Source organism: Borostomias antarcticus (genome assembly GCF_949987555.1).
Source record: "Borostomias antarcticus genome assembly, chromosome: 8".
Classification (NCBI taxonomy): domain Eukaryota; kingdom Metazoa; phylum Chordata; class Actinopteri; order Stomiiformes; family Stomiidae; genus Borostomias; species Borostomias antarcticus.
Genome location: NC_140241.1, coordinates 20,884,985 through 20,910,475, shown reverse-complemented (window position 1 = coordinate 20,910,475; position 25,491 = coordinate 20,884,985). Strand labels below are relative to the sequence as shown.

Here is a 25,491-nt window from a genome sequence, read left to right as displayed (position 1 = left end):
AGTTCCTCCTCGCCGTAAACGTATCTTGGGGAATCGCCGGCATACAAAACCAGTTTACCTACCTAGAGGAGAACACCACGTTTCGGTGCAGCTAGTCTAGCACGTGTGTTGTCAACAATGCTTGCTTTCGACTGATTTATATAAATTTCCGCGCGTAGAAGCATGATCACTTTTCGAAAATACATGTAAATTACAAAAACGTGGAGATCGGAGAAAATAAATAACATTTTTGCTTTATTTTTTCCGTCAATTGCCCGTACTTCAACCTGTTAAGTCAGCTGGACATGCAGAGGCGTGTCACTGCGGGCTGGTTTAGCTAAGTTTGAGACACTACCAACATGGATTATAAATTCCCATTGAAGCTTTTTCCACTTTATTTCAACTCAGGCCCACCTAAATCGACATTCCTTCATAATTGTGGAGGCTGGGGTTCGTATGGCCGAGTGATCGACGCAAGCGCCGGTAGTCAACATAAGGTGGGTAACTAGCTAATGCTACTAACGTGACGACAGCAACTTGAATGCCACGATGCCTGCTGCAGGAGCCGACATCGTATAAAAAATATACCGTTATATATTGTGGGTTTATGTGTGTGGATGTTACAAACACTAGTAAAACCCCAGTACCGCGCTCTCTAGATGTTATCTTGCTTCCCAAGAGGCTTATGTAGCTAGCTAAACCCATGTGTTTGTTAGCTAACGAGCTAGTTAGCCGGCACTAGCTAACCAGTTAATGTTAGCTCGCTGATAGCCTACAACATCGTAAGTAGCCTATTTTCTGATCTGTTTGTTTACCGTCATTGTTTGGAGTACCGTGGTGATACTCTTAACACTGTTCTGTAAATGTCAATATCATTCTAGGATGTTCCAAGTCAACCAGCGCACTTCAGCTTTTTAACACAGCATCAAGTGAAGGGAGAGTCATGGCTGCCAGTTGAACCCGTAACGCTGCCCCTGTTTCAACCAAAAAAAGGTAACGTTTGCTGGCTAGTGTTCCCTGTCTACATGTCCTGTCAATCAATCACATGTACAGGGGTCGGAAATAACTTTATTTTTTCTTTTTTTTATCCCAACAGCCAAATGTCTGGTAGATAGGAAATTCTACCTGCCGAACCGGTTTTTACCAGCCAAAAAATATAGCCTACCGCCTTTTTGTGTCGCGTAGACACACCGCACGTTTCATCTGCATAATAACACATTATGGTGATGAATAAAAACAGTGGTTAGAGCAGATTCCTGCTGCCGCAGCTCCATAGAGCAGGTGCAGCTGTAGTCCTGCCCCCCACCGGAAATATCGATGTACAGTAACAAGTACTCAACCCATATCTAAATAATACACTTATACGCTAGCTATGAATGAGCCCTAAACATGCCAGCTGAGCAAGTAGACTTTTATAGTGCTAGCTACCTAGCCCGAATTTTTCTCGATAATTTACTGTGAAACATCAACTGACCAGTTGTAAAAAACAAATTTCACAAAACTGATTATGCTAGCCAGCAATCTGAAATAAACTCTTTGCTGTCACAATACGGTTGATGTTGTGTCATCTCCACCCCAGGCTCGGGGCCGAGGGGCTATCCTTTTACCACCCCGAGCCTGGGTGAGGGGTCACCCGAGTTATATATCCGGGCACACCTCCAGGAGCCATGTCACCGTTTCGTCATCCGAAACCGTCAGGCCAAGCATTCCATTGGGTGTCCGATATATCGGACAGTCCTGGATGACGTGGTCTGAGGTTTGTTCCTTGGCGCCACACTCGCACGCTGCACAGGATACCAAGCCCCATCTGTGCATCGATGAGCGGAAGCGTCCGACACCAGACCAGAGGCGATTAAGCCTCACCCACGCTGGTCTGGGTAAGTCCATCCCAGGAGAGGAAGGACTGGCAGCCGGGATGAAATCACAGAGTCTGGAGGTGTTTGCCTCCCACTCCGCACGCCAGGTGTGGTCCACCCATCCTGCCTCGCTGATGTTAAGATCTCTGCAGGAGATCCCGTGCGGCAGAAACAAAAGGGTGTTTGGACTTGAGAAGTAACTGTACCTAGCAAGCGAGAGATAGTCCCCCAAATCGTTTTACAGCTCTTTTTGTTAATGGTGCACAGTATCATCCAGACCTACTGAGTGCTCCGTTTACAGGAGCTGCGCTCACCACCAAGCGCATCCACTTGTGCTCTCGCTGCGCTGAATGAGCCACCAAGGCTCATTCATTACTCGCGCTCTGTCAAAGCTGATATTTATTGCGAAAAAGTTGTCTAAGGCTAATGTTTTGTTAAGCGCTGAACCATCAATGCTGATATTTTGTCACCTGTCAAAGTGTAGGTGGCTTCCAAAATGTACACGTCACATGAAGAATATACCCGCATTTGGCACTTGGCGGGTGTTAATTTCGAACCCTGTACATGTGTTCACTGAATTGAATCATGTATTCATCCTGACCTTTAAATAGTACAAATAATTTATTTGCCATTTTGTTTTTCTGTCACTGACAACACAATTAAATCCCCTTTCTTATTTAGTTTGTAAATATCTCTCAACTGCGAACACGGATCCATTGGACTTTTCAGATCACGTAAGAACAATTGTCACAGTTCATTCATCACTCGCAACACATACCATGATGGTACAATGCTAACAGATGCTATTGACTTGTGCTTTGTAGATGTCGTACTTCTACCTTCATCACAACCGGGATGCTTTTGGTGCCATGAGCCAAATACTGGAGGAACATCTCCCCTGTGTAAAGGTGATCATTATGCTGTGATTGAGATTTCACTTATGCTGAAATGCTATTTCATTAGCCTTGGCGCATGCCATGTCAACTTTATTTTAATCATATCTTTACCATAGTTGATCCATTTTTATATGTTATTGTTTTAAACTTAGGACGGTGGGTATCACGTGCCTCTCACTAAGAAGTTCACAGAGTCATTGGCGTACCAACAGTAAGAAGTTCCTCTCTACTCTTTACGCTCTCTACTCTTTAAGCTACCCGTCATTTAGTCTGCAATGTTTCACTCTCCCTATGTGTCACACAAGCTCCTAGTGTTGTTTTTCCATTATATAGTCTATAATATTGTAGCTGCTGCTTTGTACTTTTCTTACCCCTGGGATGCTTGGACTGTAATCAGAAATAGGGCTGGGGGAAAAAAAGAAAAAAAAAGAAATAGGGCTGGGTATCGATTCGAATTTCAATTATCGATTCGGATTCACAAGGTTCAGAATCGATTATCTCGATTCGATTCAATATCGATTTGTTTAGTGTTGCTAAAATAGTTTTTTTTTTTTTTTAACCCAGCCCTAATCAGAAAACACCATTCTAACACATTCTCTGTGAATGTTCTAGGTGTGAATACACCCGCCTGTCAGCATCAAGAGAGATGGGATACTACAATCTCCTCTCCGACGTCATGTCTGACATACCTCCTGAACTTCTGGCCAGTCTTCTCCATGAGGAGCTTACTCAACAAGGGGAACTGGAGCAGTTCTCTGAGAAGGCCACAGGGGGCGCTCTATGCTATATTCCCCTCACCGAGTCCAGCACCATCCAGGAAGGCTATTTGTTGTACCCAGGGAAAGCTGGCCTTCTGTCCCTTAGTATCCTTCTTGTTGTGTTATTTGTCATAGCTTTGTACCGGCTTAATGTGAATGAAATTCAAGTCTCACCAAAGTGTTTTGTTTTCCTACTTGATGTCACACAGGAACAATTTGTAGTTTTAACAGACTGATCTATGAGAACGAACTACAAAGTTAGAACAACAGTCAAGTAGGAAAACAACACTTTGGTGAGACTTGAATTTCATTCACATTACCCCCTTGGACATGAGGCGTGCGAAATGTAATATCTACCCCGTTATGGGCGTGACAAGAGATAATAGTCTACTAGGCCAGGTGCACCGATAGACTGCGCTAGTTTAACCTGGTCCTTCTGCAGCCCGGTAGCCAATGGCTCGTTGCCTGGTAGCAGTGCGCTGTTCGGGACTGCTGACCCAGAGTCAGGAAACTTTGCACACACACATGCCTATCGTCACGAGGAACAAATTTACCTCAAAAACCCATAACATCTGGTTCATTAGATATTCCGCCATTTTGAATTTTTTTTGTAACACTTAAAATCCATCTAATTTTAGGAATTTTCACAAATCTGCATACAAATGGTCTAGGGACCAATATCTTAAGTTCTATTTCGGTCAAATAAAAAATAAAAAAAAAAGTAAAAAGGCAGAGCCTCTATGCGCCTATGAAAATTGCAGAGGGTGTGGCCTTTCATATAAAGGTGTATAAATTGGTTGTATAAAATTGTTGGATTGAATGGCATATAACTTTGTATGCATATAATATAACTACAAGTATCTGGAGGCGAACCAACCATTATTGGGCTGGTCAAACAAAATGGGGGCGAAACTTTGGCTGCGTTCCGAATTGCATACTTGCATACTATATAGTATGCTAAAAATTGATGTATGTCCCAATACATAGTGTGTGACATGCAGTATGTCAAAAAATACCAGGATGTTCTCCTACATCTAGTCATATTTTGCAGTATGCAAGCCAGCACACTTTTCTGGCTATTCTGACCCACAATCCTGTGCTCAGTGGAAATGACTTAATGTGTGTGAGTCACGCCGGAGGCGTTTTGATGAATCCCAGCCTTGGACGAATGTTGCTTCATGGACAGAGACAGATGTATGGCTATGCCTGATGGTAACTGGAGAGAGATGAAGCTGATTTGCCACAAGATGGCGCTATAACAAGCTTAAAGGTGACTTAAAATGTAATCGATTGCTGTAGTGCCCCCCATGGCCGAATTGGGTTCATATTGCTTGGATGAGTCAGCCATGGCATGTTCTACAACTTACTAGTTGGACACAATCTCCAGATACAATTTTAATGTCGATATAAGGGATTTTGTGTCAGGCCACCCCCATCGCGCTTTCAATGTATTTTCCGTGACCACGTAGCTCAGACGTGACTATGGCGTGTTTTGTTTGTTGCCTTTGATGCGCTCTTGTGCTTGGCCCCCGTTATTGCTGCTTGCAGCTATACTTTTACTTGTATTAAGAATTACATTTTGATTTTTGTCGGGTATTGAGAATGTTTGATTCTGTTGTTGATTTGGAAGTGCCCACACAGTGGTAACACTCCTTAATACAATTCCTCAGATTTCCATCGAGTAGAGCTTGAATACACGGCAGGATTTCCTCCCAGTATTGACTTAAGCTCCGCCCCCTACTCGTTCCAGTTGAATGACACTATAAGGCAGATCAGCATTGGCACACCACAAGATGAATGTAAGCATTGCTTTAACTTTTTTTTTATTTATTATTTTTTTGTTTATTTTGACGGGACGATGCATTTTGATGAACACAGACACATGCAATGGATGCATTAAAAACATCTATACACGACAGTGTAAAAAAAAAAAAGCCGGATTTAGCACAAGGCTATATTCCATCTGTAGGATGGCCCATTCCCACCACCAAGTTGATTTTAAGCAGTGCTCTACTTTTGCTAACCCTGTCTCTCACTGTCTTCACGGTTGTGTTTGCATCTCTTGACATGTGCTACGCTGTTCTCAAACTGGGATTCCTTCATGCACATTTCTTCCTGTTCACGGCGATTGTGACGCGGTGTTCCCATGTGCGCTGAGCAGCGAGAGAGTGAATCTCACGTCGTGGACATTTGACAAATCTGTAACGTCCGAATGCTGTTTGTTAGTGACGGAGCGGTGTGTTTGTTGTCTCAGCCTACGTCGGCGTGCGCTCAGACTACCAGTGTGGGGTGTGGAAGGTCGGCCAGAACGACCCCTGCACCCTGGAGGTCATCCAGACCACGGAGCCGGCTACCTGTCTGACTACCAGGTGGTCATGCTCTCTCTCTTCCTGCTGCTTGTGTGTTTGTCAAAACAGGATAGTGTTTGTTAAAATGGTATATTTTAACCTTTATAAATGACTAATGTATATATTTTTTTGCAGCCCCCATATCCAAGGAGAACTGCTTGTAGCCAGTGAAAGTGGAGCCGCTCACCTGTGGACAGTAGGAAGTGGGTGAGAGATTTTTAATCGTCCACTTAAAGGATGGATCTTTGTGTATTTGAGACATCATTCTTTGTCGCCTCTTCGCATTTCAACCGAGGAATCTCTGATACTCTTCTCGAAGCAAATCAAACTTTATTTGTATAACGCATTTCATACACAGAGGCAACACAATGCGCTTTACAGCGAGCAGTCCTGAAGGCTTGGAAGTTGAACCGGAGCAACTCATAGTGCATCGGTGCCGTTAGACGCTTAATCAAACGCTCTCTCATCATAGCCTACAGAAATTCAGAAAGGAGCACAGTAACCTCTACTTCAACACGAGGTCTTCGTGGCGCTGGTGTGACTTCTCGGCGCACCCCAGGGTGGTGGTCTACTCTGACCGGACGGGAGCAGAGCTCACAGACATCAGGGTAGGAGGGTCACTCTCACACCAGCTGGAATTGGATCGTTTTTTCATGTCTGATGGAAATGAAGCCTTGCCTTTTAATGCCTATGAAAAACATGCTGGCAACTTGTTTTTTTTCTGCACCCCTCCTCCCCTCTCTCTCTCTCTCTCTCTCTCTCTCCCTCCCCCCCTCTCTCTCTCCCTCCCTCTCTCTCTCCCCTCTCTCTCTCTCCCCCTCTCCCCCCCCTCTCTCTCTTTCTCTCTCCTCTCTCTCTCTCTCACTCTCTCTCTCCCCTCCCCCCTCTCTCTTTCTCTCTCTCTCCTCTCTCTCCCTCTCACTCTCTCTCTCCCCCCCCCCCTCTCTCTCTCTCTCTCTCTCCCCCCCTCTCTCTCTCTCTCTCTCTCTCTCTCTCTCTCTCAGACCCATGAGAGTTCAAGCTACACTCTGTTCCGTATCGGCTCCACCCCCGACTGTAAGAGCGGAGAGAGACTCATCCTGTCCAGATACCTGAGAGACGTCCACAGCTTCCATCACCTCATCACCACGCAGGTAGAGTCCCCTGAGCATCACCTCATCACCACGCAGGTAGAGTCCCCTGAGCATCACCTCATCACCACGCAGGTAGAGTCCCCTGAGCATCACCTCATCACCACGCAGGTAGAGTCCCCTGAGCATCACCTCATCACCACGCAGGTAGAGTCCCCTGAGCATCACCTCATCACCACGCAGGTAGAGTCACCTGAGCAGCCTCCCCCGTCCCTCTTCAGACCCTGTCTCGCGTCTCCAGATACCCGGCGGTGGGCGTTGTTGTGGTTGTTGTGGTTGTTGTTGTTGTTGTGGTTGTTGTGGTTGTTGGTTTTGGTGTGGTTGTTGTTGATGTTGTGGTTGTTGGTGTGGTTGTGGTGTGGTTGTTGTTGGTGTGGTTGTTGTTGTGGTGGTGGTGGGTGGTGGTGTTGTCGGTGGTGTTGACGGTCGTCCGCGCTCGGTTCCGTTTCAGTACTCGGCCTACATCATGGACGAGCGCTTCCCCTGCATTCCCATGATCAAGTGGGATCACATGATGGACGACCCGCCCATGTTTGCCCAGGCCCTGCCAGGCTCCGCCCCCGGGGGAGGGGCCACCAAGCTGGTCCTGGGCTCCCAGCGCTCCCAGCAGCTGACCCTCCTGCAGTATTCAGGTCAGTAATTAGCTTAACTCGTCCCAGGCGCCTCGGGCTACTCACAAACCTGCCAGTGAGAGCGACCGTTGTTTACAGAACCCCTCCGATGCGCACACACCTCGCATGAGCAGTTTAACCCTTTGAATACTGCCGTGTCACTGGAAAATTTGTAAAATAAATAAATAAATCTTTACAAAAAATAAAAAAAACTTTTAATAATCATTAAAAAATATATATTTTTTTTTAATCTTTAAAATTCCAACATTCCAACGCTTCCTGAAAGCTGAGAATATGCACTTTCTAGTAATTTGGGAAAATCCAATTAATATTTGGAATGTTGGCACTGTACTTTCTGTATTAAAGGGTAAAGCCTCTAACAGGATGGGTAGAGGGCCTGGTGTTCGACCATCCCTGGTGTTTCTGTAACCACGGGACGACAGTCTCCTGCTCGAACCCCTTTGCCTTGTCACAAAATCACGCCGTCTGCGGTGTCGCGCGAGTTCGGTGTGAGTGAATCCCCCCCGCTGCTTCTCAGGTGGCAGAGAGCAGGCCTGCTGCACCCGAGGCCCCCCTCTGGCCCTGCTGAGGCCCAAAGACAGCCTTCGCCACCTGCCTTCCCACCTCCCCCACCGCCAGCACGCGGCCAAGGAGAGACTGGCCCTGCCTGCTGCTGGTAAGACCAGTCCTTCACTAAACATACGTTTGTGTTTAACATACAGCTCGCACAACGCTGGGTTCCAGCTCCTATGAGTTAGCGCACCCGAAACGGTCTCAAGAGTAACGTTTCGAGCACCGTGCTCTTCGTCAACGTTACTCTGAGACACTTTCGGGTGAGATAAATGGTAGAAACTGGAACCTAGCGGTGTGCGAGCTGTTTCTTCACCTTCGACTGAGCACCTGCCCTGTCTGGTCGTGGATGTGCGCGTTTCTCTTTACTAGTATATAAAAAACAAAACAAACATTTTAAAAAATTCTCTCTTTCTCTCGTCAGGTCTGACCTGTGTCCCGCAGAGAGGAGATGAGGAGTGTATCTTTGTGTTACAGCTGACCGAAGCCGGGGACATCTTCTACCAGGTGCTGACGCCACAGACCGGAGAGGAGGGGACAATGGCGCCGGCCCAGAACTCCGAGGACACCGGTGAACCGACCCCGGTAGAACACAGGTCCTCGGCCGATACGCCACGGAGAACGTCCAAGGAAATATCAGAGAGCCGGAGCGGAGGAGGAGGAGGCAGCTTGCAGTCGTCCGCGTCTCCCTGTCCCACTGAGGACTCCGAATCTGAGGGGCAGGACACCTCTAGGCCCGAGTTAGAGGTGGTCGTCAACGATAGCCCCGACGAATTACAGTCGGAACTTTCGGACTCTGAGACAATTGTGACACAACAATTAGGAGATGGTGGCAGCAAGAAGACTCCTGTCATTCCAGCGCCTGAACTCCAGTCCGTCAGACGCCCGAGCCCGGCCAGCGTCAGCGATGAAGCTCTCTTCATGTGGAAAAAGTGGCTCCTCAAGCTCGTCCACAAGGGCTGCCACAAGCAGCGCCTCCCACACAGGAAGCGCAAAACAAGCCATGTCCTCACGCTGCCCGGCGAGGACCTTCACAGAGACCCGCTGGAGGAGGACCGGCGACGGGCCCTGAGGACAGAATTCAAGGAGGTGATGAGGAGGGGGGAGGTGCTGGTCCACGGCACCACCTACCAGCCGCCCCTGGAGGCGGTCCCCGTCCCGGAGCTCGTGGAGGCGGCGCGGTGGACGGACGAGCTGAGCCAGAGGCTGACTGCGTCCTGGGGGGGCGGCTGGAAGGGGTGGTGGGACGAGAAGCTGGGCGCCAACCGCGACGAGAAGCTGCGGGCGCTGCGCCGGAAACGCCGCCGCCAGAAGCTGTGGAGGGGGCGTGGCCGCGCCGAGCTCTCCGACAGCTTCACCTCCTCCGTCACCTACCAGTCCGACCTGGACTGCTCGTCGGGCTGGTCCTCCAACACCAGCGCGTTCTCCGACACGGACAGCCAGGGCACGGGCGTCTCCACGTTCAGGGACGACCTTTCGGAACTCGGGACGCCCGGCGCCTCCGCGACCTCCCAGAAGCGCCCGAGGCCGCAGCCAATCAGCAGCTCCGTGCCGTACAGAGACGAGGCCGACGCCACGATGGCGGACATTTGGAGTACGCCGTCTCAGAGGACTCCCAAACGACAGAGTGAGGACTACTTAGGCTCCCTGTTGGGGTCTCAGGAGCCCTCTCCGGGGGGCTTCGGTGAGGGCAGCAGTAGTGCCCCCCTAGTCACCCCCTCCCAGGTGTCCACTCTTCCTTCCTCCCAGAGAAGCCCCTGGGCCGGACCCTCATCCCAGCAGAAGAGGAAGAAGTCTCGTATCGGCTTCTAAGTGACCGATGGAACTAACGAGGTCAAGGGGTCGTCTTTGCCCACAGGTAGTTGGTTTGGTTGAGGAGAAGCGCAGTGACATGGTGTTGTCCTTCTGGTGAGTCAAACTTGGTTTAAAATGCTGTACAGTAAGATACTGATATTGGTACCCTTGTTATTGATTCTTGTCTTTGTTTTTCTTTTCAAATCTGAATGTGGACTTCAGGGCAGTGGATTTACACTAGTGACTAATAGACTGAGACAAAGATTTGAAGCGTGGGCCAAAATACATCATCCCTGGGTGGTGATAAACTCTAAATCCAGGGATGATGATAAACAGTTGAAATGAAGAGGCGTGAGACAGATGCAAAATAGTATTTTTTTTATGATTTTCTCATAGCTGGCAAAAAATAATAAATAAGTTAATATCTACAAAGTACTATTCACAGTTGTTTTTTTTTACATTACAAAATGTACATGTTTTTTACATTTTTTACATTTTATGGCATTTTTTTGGGTGACGCTGCACCATTACGTTATTTCTCACATACAGTCCAAATAGTTAAGTTACTCAACTACAACCTAAATTGGCAAAAGGTTTACAAGATCAAACGGACTCACACAAACACACTTCTCAGAACACCATGCAAACCGACTTTTACAAATCTTCACAGGCCACCAGGCACATACCCGCCCCCCCCCCCCCCCCCCCTGACTCTGTGAGAACACTCACTATACAAAACTGGGCAAAGCACACGCTCTAGGCTGACTCCCCAGAAAACAACAGCCATTGCTTCAGAACAGTCTGTTGTCAACCCTGCCTGTGTTCAACGTGGGGTTTGGAATGTGACAGATCCGAGCATGTACCACCAACTATCCAAAAGGCTACATCTACTATAGTCCAAGAAAAATCTGAGCCTCTTCAGCTGCCAGTGTTGTGCAAATTTGGTACATTTCTGTACGACGTTGACCTTAAAGATACAGTATATTGGCTGTTGGTAAAGTCACACTAGTGTCTCCGCTGTCGCTAAATACAAATTAAGGTAAATATTTTCAGCAGAACCCGACTTGGCATGGCAGCTTCCACAGGAAAGTGGGACGGTTTGGGTTCTAGAAGTTTGGTTGCTTGTGTTTTTGGCAGCGGTAGTGGAGGGGGAAGTACGGCCCCTCGGCGTCGCTGCCCAACGAGCTGCTCAGGCTGTCCTCGCCAGAACTCATGTCCTCACACGAGTCCTCACTGCAGAAACACGGGAGACACCAACCGTTAGTCACATGACGACGGCACTTCCAGATCTCATGATTACACGTCTATTCAAGTTCTCCTAACCGGACGTCACTGTTCAGTCCGTTTTAAAAGGCTGCGGTATATTCTGTAACAGCTGTGTGTGCGTCAGTACAGTGGTTTTATGTGTCATCTTTGTTTTGGAAAAACGGTTGATTGGGACGTGATCACTTGCGCACACCTCTCCTCGTCACGTATTGAGTAACTTGAGTGACAAGACTGGGTCAGGCTACAGCAGGAAGACTAGGCTGGGCTCTGATGTAACACTGTGACGTGGAAGTACTACTCTGGTAACTCCTAAACCCTCAATACAGTACACTGGCTTAGGGGAATTGAAGAGAGAAATGAAACCAGAATTGGAATACAGAAAATTCCTTGTCGAGGCAAGTCGTGAGTTGTGTCATGCGTTAACTGGGGACTTTCCAGGTTGTTTTTTAGGTTGTCACCAAGCAAAGCTTTCACAAAGATTGATTGTTTATTGCTTCTATTTATGGTGTTGATTAATGTATTGACTTTTTTTCTTTTATATAAACGGGGCTACATTGTAAATGAGGGCGTGTCCTCAATTGTTTTCCCGAGTGCTAAATAAAGGGAATGAATGAATGAATGAATTGATACCCCCCCCCCCTATTGTCTACCACATATGAATGCATGTTTAAGCATGTGTGTGTGTACGTCTGGTCTGTTCACCTCTCACTCTCGTCCCAGCCTCCCTCGGGGATGGTGGGCAGCTCGGGGACGCTGTAGTAGCTGGAGTGCAAGTTCTGTGCCGTCCGCCTGGAGACGATCCAAACTAGCTTCTTGTTGTTGGGTTTGCTACATTCAGGAGAGGAGTAGTCTGACAAGCACTGGGCCACTCGGTCCCTCCAGTAGAGAAGCTCGCTGTCAAGGATCTGGAACGAGAGCGCAGCGTTGAATACCCCGTTACATAAGGCGCTAGCTAGGTCAGCAGGGCCCGTTTTGGAATGGATACTAAGGGTGAACTTGAGCCTCGAGCCCCGGAGGTATGCCGCGGCCTTAGACTCGCCTCCATAACTGTGTCACTGAATAAATGTTAACCTCACAGAGAAGGCAACCAAAACATGACCGCCTCAAGTTAAAAGTTTGAATTTCTTTTCCTGTGTGTCAACCCCCCCCCCCCCCCATTTGATAACAGTTGGCGTTGATTGCTGAAAAGAAATGCACTCTATCTGATCCGATGTTTGAAATACTAGTGTTGACTTCCTGCTTATGGCCCAGGGTGTTAACAGTAACAGGACGTTTACCTTGAGGTGCTTCTGGATGCGACGTGCCGTTTCCAGCATGTCTCCTGATTGCATGTCTTTAATCTCATGAGTCAGGAGGGCGAGAGCCAAGACCGACGGCTGAAAGGTAGACACAAAATTAATCAAACTGACTAGCCAAGACAGACGGCTGAAAGGTAGACACAAAATTAATAAAACGGACTATTTGGAGATCTCCAGTCCAGATTAGATCACATACTACGACGCCAGCATCTCGGAAGTAAACTTACTTTGGCTTTTGAGAATGCAATCCGACAAAGACAGGCTTTCAGCTGGGCTTCTAGTTTATCAAGGTTGAGTGGTTCTTTCCTGTTAACAAAATGAAAGAAATGACATTGGACATTTCATTAGACTTTTTGCAAACAGCAGGTAACTGACTGCAGTGTTACGTAAGTGTTAGGTGTTTGTGTGGTTTTATCTCGAATGTTCACTGATGCCCTACTTCCACAGTTACTGCTAGACCAGATAAAGTTCAACTACTTCAGTCCATGGCTGTCTGGTTGGGTTAATTATTTACAAGCCATCTGTAAAGTCAAGTGGCCTCACCGGTCTGAGGTGTGGGAAACGGCAATCTTGTGGTACATGTGTAAAAAGGTCAAGGCAGTGATGGCTTTAGACTGGAAGTTGAGCTTCTCCGATACGATCTTCTCCATGCGACTGAGGTCCGACACTGTGAATTTGCACTGGCTGATTCGGATAAGCTCATTGGTGGAAGACACATTGCACTCCTCCTCGACGACTTTGGCAGCGATGTGGAGGCAGCTGATGCTGATACACGCCAGATGCTTGGGTTGAACCTGGAGTGATGAATCGCGCACACAAAAAGCAAAATGAATGGAAATGCACACTAGGCATACGGGCTTTGTGTTTAACTATAGTCATAAATAAGCAAGGCGATTGTTGCCAGTGCCACCATTAATGATGTGAATAGCTTAACTATGCTGATTCTGGCTGCTGGAAGATGCCTTCGATATAACATCAAGATCGGGCGGTGAGGAGAATTACACCGGAGTAAGAGCGAAGCCTAAGTAACGTGTTACTTGGTCTCTACTCACCCTCATCAAAGCCAAAAATCTATCCAGCAGGTTCACGGCCAGAACGAAGGTTTGGGTGCTGTACCCAAAAAAACTTGTCAGGCTCCATAGATCCTCCACTTTAGCATCCCGACACTTCGCTGAGATCCGGCTGTCATTCTGCACCGAGAAAAGAAAAGGGAACAAAATAAATACTATACAGATACAATAACACAGCACATACAGACTCGTCAACACAACTAATTGCACACTGCCTATTGCACAACCCCCCCCGTAATCATCATAATGGTGTACGTGATATGTGTAAGAGTGAAGCAGCCTCATCAGCATAGTCAAAGTGTAGCCTACATGTGTGCAGTTAAAACGTTGCAGTGTTAGCCTCCGGTTAACTTGCCATCTAGGGCTTTGATGGACAGAGGGGGACAGTTCTCAAAGTGGTTGAACCAGACTGGGAAGAAGCTTGTACTGAGGGTGAAAGTTGTACATGGGTGGGGTCTTAATTCTATGGGCCTGTCTGGCAGCTTGGAGTGTGATACGCTGCCCGACTTCCATGGTTTTCATGGCTCTCTGTGTTAGCCGGATAATCTGGGTTTTCAGCTGTACACGGGTTACCGAACCAGGCCGAGGGGCCATACGGCAGGATGTTCTCAACTACGGCATGGTGGAAGAGGACCAGAACTCCAAAAGACCCTTAGCCTATGAAGGAGGGGTAGCCTTGGTTGGACCTGTAGAGCACTACAGCCATTTTCTACCTGAACCTGAACACTCCATGTCATTTTGTTATGTTCTGGTCATGGATAGCCACTGGTGAGTGGTCTCAATGGATTTGTGGTCAAACACGATCTCCTTTCTAATGGTAAATGGACTGCACTTATATAGCGCTTTTATCCAAAGCGCTTTACAATGGCCTCTCATTCACCCGTTCACACACCAATGGCTGCAGCAAGGTGCTAGCCTGCTCATTGGGAGCAATTTGGGGTTCAGTGTCTTGCTCAAGGACACTTCGACATATGGACAGGAGGAGGCGGGATTCGAACCGCCGACCCTAACGATCATGGGACGACCCGCTCTACCACTGAGTGACAACCGCACCTTTGTTTCCTAAGTTTTGAGGGTGAGGAAGTGTTTGTCACACCACTGGACAAAGTTCAGAATCTCAAGTTTGTTTACAACCGTATCTGATGTGTCAGACAAGACTGTGAGCATCTCCATGCACTCCGTCACAACAGAGGTTAGAGCAATAGGTCTAAAAATCATTGTCCTGTGGACAGGGTTTCTTAGGGACAGGTGTGATGGGTGCCTGTTCCCATTGTTTTGGAGCGATGTAGGAATGTACAGATCTCACAGCGGAGATACCATCTAGACCAGAGAAATCCTAATTGTCTCATTGGCTTTAGCCAGTTAATCTACAACATGAAAATATTTCTTTTTGAGAAATATTTATCTCAAATGTACAATCATAGTGTATTTACTACAATGATTCTCAACTGTCAGTTTTTACAATAATATATTTTTATATTATAGATATATATATAACAATTTTCAATATGTTTTTATATTTTTGGTGTATGAGATCCGATGATCCAAATCTTCCTTACCTTCTGTGTGGTAGATTCGATCAGGCTCAGTCCCGTCTCCTTCGGGAGGTAATGTATCTCTTGTTCATAATTGGCCTTTAGTTCCTTCATCAGTTTGAAGGCCTCCATGATCCGGGTTCTTTAATACCACTGTCAACAACAGCACGGTATTTAGTGTTGGCTAGTAAATGTTACTCCGCCCTACATTCTCAGTGCTTGCCCAGCCCCCTTCGCTCTCAGCTGCGATTCGGTGTCAGATTTCCTGGGTTAACGCCTACTGACTCCAGATCAAAAATCAAGTACTACTGTACAACTAAAATTGCTGGCTATCGAGATTTTAAAAGTTAAAAAATAAAAACTAACCGAGAAAACGTAATTGAATGTGTGTTGTGGTGAATAGCAAAACGTTGTGAAATCTTTGGCTTTAAATCCGGGCAATAATCGTCGACTGCGGGGGAGGGGTGGATGCCTATTTTTTTCCCATTCTTCTCAGCCAGCTGAGCTGAAGTAGGCTAGCCAACTGGGCTAGCCACCAACATCAGTAGATGGCAACGATCGCTTATTTGTAATAGATTGCTACATTCATATGAAATTGATTGATGAATCATACAACTTGTGAAATAAATAAAATTGATCGAGATTATTTTATGTAGTGCTAGCTGGCACTGGCTCGAGCCACAGCTCCTATTGCAAACGAGGGGAGCTGTTGTTGTGAATGTGATTATGTGAAAAGAGCTCAGCTAACGCGTTAGATAGAGAAAAACAAAAGTGTAGGCCTATATATATGCAACGCAATTGTTAATGTCGAGGTACATGCATAAGAAACCAGGAGCAACCCGAAGAAGTAAGAAATTATTTCTCCTCACTGAAATCCCAATCCGTCTTCAGACAAGAAAATAATGCATTTCTCCAACCATGTAGCTCTTATTAATTCACCTCGAACATTTACAATGATATATTACCAGAGTATACGTTTGAGTTTGTGCATCATTACCTGTTATGGTAGGTAGTAGTTATATATACATTTTCTATCGCCTCGAGTGATTCTTCTGTGGTTTCCCTTCGCTTCTGTACTGTATCTTTCCCTTTTTGTTGATGTTGAGCATGTTCACGCCCAGAAAATGACGTCCTGTCTGTGATAGCCAATCACTCAAGGTACTGAACCCCTTTTCTTTAAGGTAAGCGCCCGCCTCCTGTATTGTACTGCGCTGACGGGAGACGGAGGTTACTTTCGAACATACTGGTTTAATGTATTGAGCACATTACTTTTAATACATTTTAATGCTAGTATATTTTGCTTTGATTTAAAACTTGTGATCTAGTATGGGGTCACATAATAAAAGGCTTTACATCTCGCATAATCCATTGCTCTGGAATTAGACAAGTTATGATCGACATGTCTAGGGGCCAATCATGTCTCGCTTTTTAGTCATTTCAAATAGTCCGCCCTAAAGTATACCTGCTGATTGGTCCTTTGCGAAAACCCACTGCTACACGATTGGCTCAAAATATTAACGCTGTTCTATAATTATTTTTGTTAATTATTAGGTATGACTATTGATTAATATATTGATTGATTGAAGGATCACCTATCGTAAGTTTGTTCACAATAATTTACAGCATCAGATCAAATTATCGAGAGGGAAAGTGATATTCCCCTCAATTTCAAAGTCAGCTGTACTAGATAAAACTGGTTAAACTCTAGGAAGTAGGCCCTTGAACCTATCTTATATCTACGAACATTAATATAAAGTGTTAATGTAGTTTGAAATGTTTCTTATGGAATTTCATCTCGCGATTTGACGCTTTGTCATAACATGAAACGTATGACACATTACAAGGGTTCATTCGCAGTACAAAATAGTCCTATCGAATTATAATACACGCACTTCTGAAACTGATATTAATACGAATTACCTAATACATAACAATTGAAAACGATTAATTCAATCATATCTGTATAAACAGTGTACTTTGTTTAACCTGTAGTGATATGTTATTTACACCACTGCTGTCTACCATCAAGATGGGCGGAGCGATACCTTTCTCCGTAGTCCCTTCCTCGGAAGTAGACATATCTGTCTATATTCCGTTCTATTTTTGATATAAATTTGGAAAAAAATTCTCCCCTAAGTAATAACATGGAGACAAAAATGGACGAGTAACTAAGTTCAGAACCCGATTCACCGTTTTGTTTTTCTTACATTTAATGGACCGAATGATTTCCAACTGTGGTTCTCACAGCTTTGCAGGGGAGGTAAGCTAGCATCGTAGCTAGGCTAACTAGCGTCGTGAGCTATCCTGGCTAGGCTATGCTTATTGCTGGGAAATCTAGCTAGCTTGTATAGTCAGCTAGCTGGCTAACGTTACCTTGTTAGTCGACATTATTTTGAATGAATGCCCATTCATGGTAACGTTATAGCATACTAAGTTACTAACAACGTTACATTACTATCGTTAGTTACCATCTTGAAGCGACTAGCTAGGTTAACGTGAACTTGATAACCTGTTTTCTGGGTTGTGCGCTAGATAGCTAACCAGTTGACAAGAAGACGCTAGCTATTAATATTTTTGGCCTTCGGTTTGCGATGTATCTAACATTAACACTAACTAAGTGACTTTAGTTTGCTATGTATTTCTTAACGGAACAATTATCACAGGGGAATGCTAACGAGCGGTAGTGACATTAGCTAAAATGGTTGAGAAAGCGTCTAATTGACCCAACGTTCAATACAAACAGCATACAGCTAGCACTAGCTGTAACATAGCTAAACCTACACTAGCTACATACCTAACTTGCAGCGCTTCCTTATCTGTACTAACGTTATGTAGATAATTGTAAGCTTGTTGAATATTTTCAAGGCAATTCAGCACTTATTAATACAAATAAATGGTGGATGTTGTTAGCTAGTGACTTAATCTTGCGGATCTGGCTCACATTGAAACCTTGTTCATTCATTGCATGTTTTTTGGTCCCTCGAATCCAGGTAGCTGTGTCCAGAGGGGAGGTAGGCGAATCCAGGGGTCGGAATGAAGTTTTCAGAACCCTTGGAAAGCCAAAGGCTGTCTTTTCTTTTGGAAAAGGCAGCCTTTAGGGAAGCTAAGATGTGGAAGGCGTACGTGCCAAAGAAACCATCAACCCAGGTGAGGGTTGTCAATCTCTTTATTGTCCCATAACGGAGATGTGTTAAAATTCATAAAATATTTTTGCATAGTCACAGTTGTGTTGAATTTAAATCATTTTGACCGAGGGAAATTGACATTGAGAATGTATAAGGCGTTGGATATCTGGTTCGGTTAGCTCTTAGTTTCTGTGTCATTAGTTCAGTCTGTATCAGCTCGGCCTGCTCTGGTTCTCAGCACCTGCTCTCTTTGTGTTCGGGGTTTAAGCGAGTTAACAGGATTCCAGAGCAATGCCTGATGTTAATCTCTTGCTCCTCCTACTGACTCACCACGGCACACTTGCATCTATCTGGTTAAATGTACTGTTGCACATAATTAAACTGTGGCTTGTTACGTTCACACAACAATTGCAGGTTACTGTTTAACCTTGGTTATTGAGATATCTGCTACATAAGAGATAAAATCCCCAGTCCCTAGGTCTGTTGCTGTGAACTGGTGTGAAATTGTATTTATTTTATTTTATTAACTGTCTAGTCCTAAAGTTGTTGTTTTTTCATTTCATATACTTTTTTTGTCCCTGTGGGGAAATTTGTTGTGGAGTCAGCAGGTCACAAGACAGACATCACAATCATCCTCAACACATGAATTTAAGTAGACAATGAAGTATTATGTTAGGAGCCTTGAGAAGTATTTTTGGTTGCTTAACAGCAGCACACTGCTAGCAGCTCAGGGCCAAGTCAGGTCAGAAATATTGGCTGGTGTCTGTAGGGTCTGGGGTTACAGGTCTGGTGTCTGTAGGGTGTCGGGTTACAGGTGAGTGGGTCCATAAGGTCAGCTGCGCTGTGACCCTGGCCTGCTATAACCCTGTTACTGATTCACTGGTTCACCTCAAGTCTTGCAAAGGTCCCTAGTAACTTAGGGAAAGCCCCTGCAGTCCAAAAGGCTGGTCTAGCTGAAAATGATGGACATTAAGCCAGTTAGCCTATTTGTTTAATGATCTGCATCCCTAAAGAGGCCTGATATTGTTCCTGTACTTCAAATATCCATATAGTTTTGGACAGTCTCAAATTAGCTGAGTTGATAAACCATTATCTGTTGGCTGTAATAGACTTTTTATTTACACCTGTTGTACATTTATTTTGTCCTTGATTCAATCTGTTGTGATTTAATAAATATTTCAGCAGTAGATGCCTTAAGAAGTTGGGGTCAAACGTGTAGGCAGGGGTGAAAATTTGGCTCACGGTGAGTCACCTGCCAAGGGGACTGTAGATGAAAAAATCTACCGTCCAAGTATATATTTTTTTCAGATAGCCTTCTGAAATCTACCTGCATTTGGCCGGTGGCAGGTGTTAATTTTCAGCCGTGTGTGTAGGCTAGTCAGCCATCTGGAGGAAGGAGTGAGCAGCCACACACACACACACACATTTGGTTTCACTATTATTTATTTATTTTCGATGCATGTGCAAAATACAAAATGTGCATGGTAGGGCAAACGGGTACTGTAGGCTACATGGTAGAACAACAACAAAACAAGGGTTGTAGCTCCGCTTCTCGCTGTCTCAGCGCATCCGTCTGCATTGATTTCCTCTTTCCTAAGAGGAAAAATAACATAAAAACACACCACCATAAATAAATATATATATATATATATATATATATATATATATATATATATATAAAACAAACACAATCAGAAATGTGCCAAAAGTCCCTGCTCCTCAGAAAAGTACTACCCCCCCACCACTAGTCCCCACAGCAGGGACTCTTTTGGGAGTGAATTTAGATTGAGGTACAGTACTAGTTCCTAGTCCCTGGTTCCTGTGGTGGGAAGTGAACGCAGTGAGTTCCTGCACAAGTACCTGGTACCTAGGGAAAGTTCCTACAGTCGAAAAGGCGGGTCTAGTTGAAAATGTAGCCAGTTAGCCCATTTGTTTGTTTAATGATATGAATCCCTAAAAGGCCTGACATTGTTCTTGTACTTCAAATATCCATAATCATTTACTGTTGGTATCAAACCTCCTTTCAAGTTTCTGGAGTGTAGATCAGGGGTGCCTCTGTCCCATATCAGTTAATGTCAGCACCAACACCACCCATGTCACCCTCCCTGGGACTAGCAGCAACCTGGTTCCCAATGTTACCAGGGTTTTTCCTGGCTCAGAATGGGTCTTTGGGGGGTGATGCACACACATTTTTGGGGAAACCCCACTTGCTCCAGCACGCATGCGCGCAATCGTTGCTCCAGCACGCTGTGCGCATGCGTGCTGAAGCAAGTGAGGAAGCTATTTCGTGTCTAAAGATGTTTCTAAAGATCATATTACAGAGGCATGTGAAAAACCACGACAGGCCTACGCTCTATGTAAGCACAACTAGCGATTCATAAAGACAGATTGATGAAAACAACCGTTTCGCGGCAGAAAATAGATTTTTAGAAACTGCATTCTCGGTGCCCCCACCACCGCCATTACATGCATATACTGGCTCGCGCTGGATTTTAAATTTCTTCTACATGCCTCCGAACTACACCAAAGTGATCTCGGTGAGTCAAACGTCTTATAATATGTCGTAAATAAGGTCCAGGTTGTCATAAACAAGCATTGTCCTTTAAGTTACTAATAACCTGTCTATTAATGATCTTGATTACTAGTGGTCCAAACCAGCGACAATGCAAGAAAGAGGGATGGGCTGCACTTGAAACAAGCTATCAAAAACATTAGGAGAGGATTTGAATTGCTATTTTTATTCTCAATTTTGAGCATTTTGGCCCTGGTGATTTTCCTTTGGCTCTGGCTAAAATCTTTTTGGGGGGGCGCCAAAAAATCCTCTATGCAGGAAAAACCCTGGCTACTCTGACCAGACGTGCGTGTGTGTGTTGTGTTTTGTTGTCTACAGGATGCAGAGATCTCCCCTGGCCAGCGTGATGAGGCAGTCTGCTGGCTCACTGACCTGCACAGCAAGCTCCGCCTCTACCCAGAAACCCTCTCCCTGGCCATCAGCATCTTAGACCGGTTTTTAGCCTGCGTTAAGGTGAGCCCCACACAGACGACAACAGCATTCAAAAACTGACGAGACCGTCTGCTGAAGATCACATCTTTAGTCAGTCTCGAGTTGTTTTTTGTTTGCTTTTTCACCCTCTATTTTTCAGGCACTAGTGCTTTTGGATAGAATGTGGTTCCATCTGGTTGGATGGTCTTCACTTTCTATGCGTAGGATGCAGTATTTGCGTATTTTAATGTACAAGGCAGTAACCTTGAAACCGCATACATTCGACTCAGGAAGTGTGATTATTTATTGTTTTATCTGTCGGACAAAATATATCGTTTCTCTTCCTGTATCTGGCTTACTTCCTGTTTTTTCAAAAGTGCCATAGTCCCAGCAGAAAGTAGAGTACACACTGACTGTAGATGCTGTTGGATGAAGATGCCACTCATCCAGACCTACAGGCAGGCCTAATTAAATGACCTAAATGTGAAATGTAGAATAACCAGGTAGAATGAATCCTGGTAGCAATACTGATGGTGACGTCTCCCATGGTGATGAATGTGTCTCCTCCTCAGGCCCGTCCCAAGTACCTGCGCTGCATCGCCATCACCTGCTTCTTCCTGGCCGCCAAGACCAGCGAAGAGGACGAGGTGAGCTTTGACACACGGGCTGTTTACACCGAGGGTGGAGGGGTTTTAGAGACACGCTGGCTGTTTACACCGAGGGTGGAGGGGTTTTAGAGACACACAGGCTGTTTACACCGAGGGTGGAGGGGTTTTAGAGACACGCTGGCTGTTTACACCGAGGGTGGAGGGGTTTTAGAGACACACAGGCTGTTTACACCGAGGGTGGAGGGGTTTTAGAGACACGCTGGCTGTTTACACCGAGGGTGGAGGGGTTTTAGAGACACGCTGGCTGTTTACACCGAGGGTGGAGGGGTTTTAGAGACACACAGGCTGTTTACACCGAGGGTGGAGGGGTTTTAGAGACACGCTGGCTGTTTACACCGAGGGTGGAGGGGTTTTAGAGACACACAGGCTGTTTACACCGAGGGTGGAGGGGTTTTAGAGACACACAGGCTGTTTACACCGACAGGATGGAAGGGTTTAGACACACGAGGATAGCAGTAGAAGAGAAGAAGGCTTTTTTTGTCATACAACGTGGACACTCCAACACACGCGTGCAGTGGACACTCGCATATATTGCGTATTTCCATTTCCACGTCCGGATCATTAAAGCGGAAAAATTGTTTGCACTTTACAAATAGTCCCAAATATATTTTATCAGGTGTGTGAACCAAATGCATATAAGATAAAAATGGAAGATGCTCGCACACTGACATAAAACCAAGGGAATGTCCAACCCGGGGGTTAAGGATGCAAAAATATATATATCAATATTTTAAATCATGGTGCTGTACAAATAATAAGTGCTACCAAAAGGTGGCACATCTGGATCATTACCAGGTTTTCAGAACTCTTCTACTAGCTGGGGTGTATTTCTAGACATTGGGAAGATTAGCCAATAGGCCAGACAGTGTTCTGAGTAGCCTTCAGTGCTGAATAAGTGTAGTTTTACTTGGTGTGTTTGGGTTTCCTGCTGATGCTTGTTTTGCCAAACCTAATCTCAGGTGTGTGCGTGTGTGTGTGTGTGCGTGTGTGTGTGTGTGTGAATGCAGTGTGTGCCGTTGCTCCGCGACCTGGCCAGCACCAGCAGCTGTGGCTGCACCCCGTCTGAGATCCTGAGGATGGAGAAGATTGTTCTGGATAAGCTGAACTGGGACCTGCACGCCGCCACGCCGCTGGAATTCCTCCAAATAGTGAGTTCCTCTCCCACATGAGATAAGATAAGACTTTAATCATCTTTGAATTTTGGACTTGAGAACACAATGTCAAATTGACTCAGCAATGTCTGACCGTCCCCCAAAAAATGCAACGCACGATCGTTGTTTAAGAAACAACTTTTTTATTGATTGAATGTTGTAAATTGCTGTTGTTGTAAAATGTCTATGGTAACTTTTTACTCGTCAAATCAAATCAAACTTTATTTGTGCGCATTTCATACACAGAGGCAACACAATGCGCTTTACAGAGAGCAATGGGAGGGGTGGGCATAGGTCCCACCCCTACAGTTGCCTTACCTGGTTAAATAAAGGTTAAATAAAAAAATAAAAAAACATATTCCAGAGGGAAGCAAAAAAAAAACGGTTTCACCCGGGGGCCAGAAAAAAATGTGCTTTTGTACCAAAGCCTTCCATCACTAAATACACCACAGACAGACTCCTGGTTCAGCATCCCCCCCCCCCCCCCCAGTATGTGACTTGCAGCCTCTCGTTGCCCCCCCCAGTTCCACGCCATGGCGCTGTCCTGCAAGTCCCCGTTCCTGCTGGGGCTCCCAGGCCTCAACCCCTCCCGGCACATGGCCCTGATGACTCAGCAGCTGCACCACTGCCTGGCCGACCACACGCTGCTGCGCCCCCGGGGCTCCATGCTGGCCCTGGCCCTCATCACCCTGGAGCTGGAGACACGCTGTCCTGATTGGCTGCTCCCCACCGTCGAACTGCTCCGGAAAGCGCAGGTGCGTCACACGCGAGCGGAACTGGGTTCAATCCAACGGTTTGAACTCGTCCCCTTGGCATGAACGCCACACTCCTGTGTGCCATCCCACGTAATAAATAATAATAATAATACATTTTATTTGTAACACACTTTTCATTTAAAAAATCTTAAAGTGCTACAGGTTTAAAAGCATAGCATAATAAAACACAACTGAACAAAAATAACAGTTTTAACAGGCAAAGGCCTTTTTAAAAAGGTAGGTTTTTAGGCCTGCATATACCATCCCACATGTTTCTAATCCAGAGGATTCAAGATTGAATGCGATTGATGAGCGACGCAGTTAAACATACATGACATCCTGCTTACCCCACACCGTCTCGTCTGTTGAAACTGACCTGGGTTCGTCTGCGATCGATGATCAACTCTTGTTCTGACTCTGTCTCTCTAGATCGATAGCTCTCAGCTGATTGGCTGTCGAGAGCAGGTGGCGCGTCGCCTGTCCACGTACCAAGCTTCCCTGCCTCCCAACACCCTGTACATCTACCAGCCCCTGCGCCAGAGCCCCGTGGCCTCGCCCCGCCTGCCCCCGGCCTCAGGACCAGCCCAGGAACCTTCCGGCAGGGACGGGGGTCCACTCCGGGCCCCCGGTACCACCAATGCCCTGCTGGCTCCGCCCAAGACCCGCCACCACCACCAGCTCCACCCCCAGCCAGTCAACCTATGCTACAAGCACTCCGCTAAGCGCAAGGTGGACGAAATGGAGGTGGACGAATTCTTCGACGGGATCAAGCGCCTCTATAACGAAGAGTGCATCCAGGATGGGGCAGTTGGGGAGGGGCAGGGGTGCAGCGTCAGGCTGTTCCGACAGGAGGGCAGCATCTCCCCGTGCCCGCCCCTGCAGCCTGTCAGCGCCACCTAGCGGAGAGAAAGAAAACAAGGCCTTCTCTTCGTCTGAGCAGCTGTGAGGAAGAGGAGTGTTCTTCAGTCAGGGGCGTTGTCTCCCTAGACGAGATTGAGCCCCCACCACCCCAAAAAAAAAGTCAAGAAAAAAAGCTGCTACTTCATGACTATTTGTTGAACACTTAAAAGGTTTAAAAAAAAAAATACACAAATGAAAAATGTCCGTCAAAAAAAAAAAAGTAGAATTACTTCTCTTTGTTTGTGGACTACACTCTCTTGACTAATGTAAAAATGTCACGTGTGTCAACTTATCTTTGTCAGCCTCCCTAACCACTTTCTGAGTTTCAATCATTATATATGTAGTTTTCTCGTTTTCCTTCTGCAGTTTTGTTTGGCTCTTTTAGCTGGACTGGTTGACCACCCCTGCAATCGATCCCAGACCAGCGTGTGCAATGTTTTACATTTACAGATGAAGGAATACAAATCATAATATGATATGACCTGATTTTTTCTGTTCAGAAAAATGCTCTGTTTGTTTTTTCGTTTTTAAGTTTTGCAAAAGGCTCTTTCCTGGTCTAGGGTCACAACTACCTCTGCACTGCTGAACACCTAGCGGCGCCAATAAAGACTACAAGTGTCCAGATCTTTTGTTGCCATTGTCCTTTTTATGAGTTACTCTACATAATGTGTATGAATTATTTCAGAATTACACTACAATACTGTATGGGACACAGTCATGTAGGAATATGGTATATAATAATTTATTTAAAGACCCAGGGTTAGAGATGATTTTACTGCTTTCACATATAAATATTTC

General features: G+C 45.8%; 3 protein-coding genes across 4 annotated transcripts; 2 read left to right on the top strand and 1 right to left on the bottom strand.

Annotated features, from left to right (window-relative positions):
• The first annotated feature begins 311 nt into the window (after nucleotides 1–311).
• Nucleotides 312–10,605, top strand: taf1c (TATA-box binding protein associated factor, RNA polymerase I subunit C). Its single transcript, XM_084442522.1, has 13 exons — nucleotides 312–476; nucleotides 861–972; nucleotides 2,517–2,569; nucleotides 2,660–2,743; nucleotides 2,884–2,942; nucleotides 3,344–3,562; nucleotides 5,724–5,858; nucleotides 5,973–6,044; nucleotides 6,310–6,445; nucleotides 6,842–6,970; nucleotides 7,419–7,599; nucleotides 8,117–8,254; nucleotides 8,573–10,605. Exons 1-13 carry the CDS (start codon nucleotides 339–341, stop codon nucleotides 9,958–9,960), a joined length of 2,844 nt encoding a protein of 947 aa, XP_084298648.1. The 5' UTR covers nucleotides 312–338; the 3' UTR covers nucleotides 9,961–10,605.
• A 61-nt stretch (nucleotides 10,606–10,666) lies between these two features.
• Nucleotides 10,667–16,176, bottom strand: ccng2 (cyclin G2). Its single transcript, XM_084442410.1, has 8 exons — nucleotides 16,109–16,176; nucleotides 15,136–15,264; nucleotides 13,559–13,696; nucleotides 13,050–13,300; nucleotides 12,734–12,812; nucleotides 12,486–12,584; nucleotides 11,911–12,113; nucleotides 10,667–11,175 (listed from the first exon to the last, which is right to left on the bottom strand). Exons 2-8 carry the CDS (start codon nucleotides 15,241–15,243, stop codon nucleotides 11,049–11,051), a joined length of 1,005 nt encoding a protein of 334 aa, XP_084298536.1. The 5' UTR covers nucleotides 15,244–15,264; nucleotides 16,109–16,176; the 3' UTR covers nucleotides 10,667–11,048.
• A 997-nt stretch (nucleotides 16,177–17,173) lies between these two features.
• Nucleotides 17,174–25,317, top strand: ccni (cyclin I). 2 transcript variants are annotated; one of them, XM_084441944.1, is made up of 7 exons: nucleotides 17,174–17,371; nucleotides 18,102–18,258; nucleotides 21,127–21,261; nucleotides 21,792–21,866; nucleotides 22,895–23,035; nucleotides 23,563–23,793; nucleotides 24,223–25,317. In XM_084441944.1, the coding sequence occupies exons 2-7, from the start codon at nucleotides 18,145–18,147 to the stop codon at nucleotides 24,691–24,693; spliced, it is 1,167 nt and encodes a 388-aa protein (XP_084298070.1). In that variant the 5' UTR covers nucleotides 17,174–17,371; nucleotides 18,102–18,144; the 3' UTR covers nucleotides 24,694–25,317. The 2 variants fall into 2 exon arrangements, with proteins under 2 accessions (XP_084298070.1, XP_084298071.1); XM_084441945.1 differs by lacking the exons at nucleotides 17,174–17,371; nucleotides 18,102–18,258; nucleotides 21,127–21,261 and adding an exon at nucleotides 21,581–21,677.
• The last annotated feature ends 174 nt before the right edge of the window (nucleotides 25,318–25,491 follow it).

Bases quoted from the DNA above. Each gene is read 5' to 3' on its own strand.
- ccni (XM_084441944.1), top strand. From the start codon at position 18,145: ATGAAGTTTTCAGAACCCTTGGAAAGCCAAAGGCTGTCTTTTCTTTTG. The intron at 21,262-21,791 runs GTGAGCCCCACA...TCTCCTCCTCAG, and splicing joins GGTTTTTAGCCTGCGTTAAG to GCCCGTCCCAAGTACCTGCG. The intron at 21,867-22,894 runs GTGAGCTTTGAC...GTGTGAATGCAG, and splicing joins AGACCAGCGAAGAGGACGAG to TGTGTGCCGTTGCTCCGCGA.
- ccng2 (XM_084442410.1), bottom strand. From the start codon at position 15,243: ATGGAGGCCTTCAAACTGATGAAGGAACTAAAGGCCAATTATGAACAA. The intron at 13,301-13,558 runs GTGAGTAGAGAC...TCATCACTCCAG, and splicing joins GATTTTTGGCTTTGATGAGG to GTTCAACCCAAGCATCTGGC. The intron at 12,114-12,485 runs GTAAACGTCCTG...CTCTCGTTCCAG, and splicing joins GCATCCAGAAGCACCTCAAG to ATCCTTGACAGCGAGCTTCT.
- taf1c (XM_084442522.1), top strand. From the start codon at position 339: ATGGATTATAAATTCCCATTGAAGCTTTTTCCACTTTATTTCAACTCA. The intron at 6,971-7,418 runs GTAGAGTCCCCT...GTTCCGTTTCAG, and splicing joins ATCACCTCATCACCACGCAG to TACTCGGCCTACATCATGGA. The intron at 8,255-8,572 runs GTAAGACCAGTC...TTCTCTCGTCAG, and splicing joins ACTGGCCCTGCCTGCTGCTG to GTCTGACCTGTGTCCCGCAG.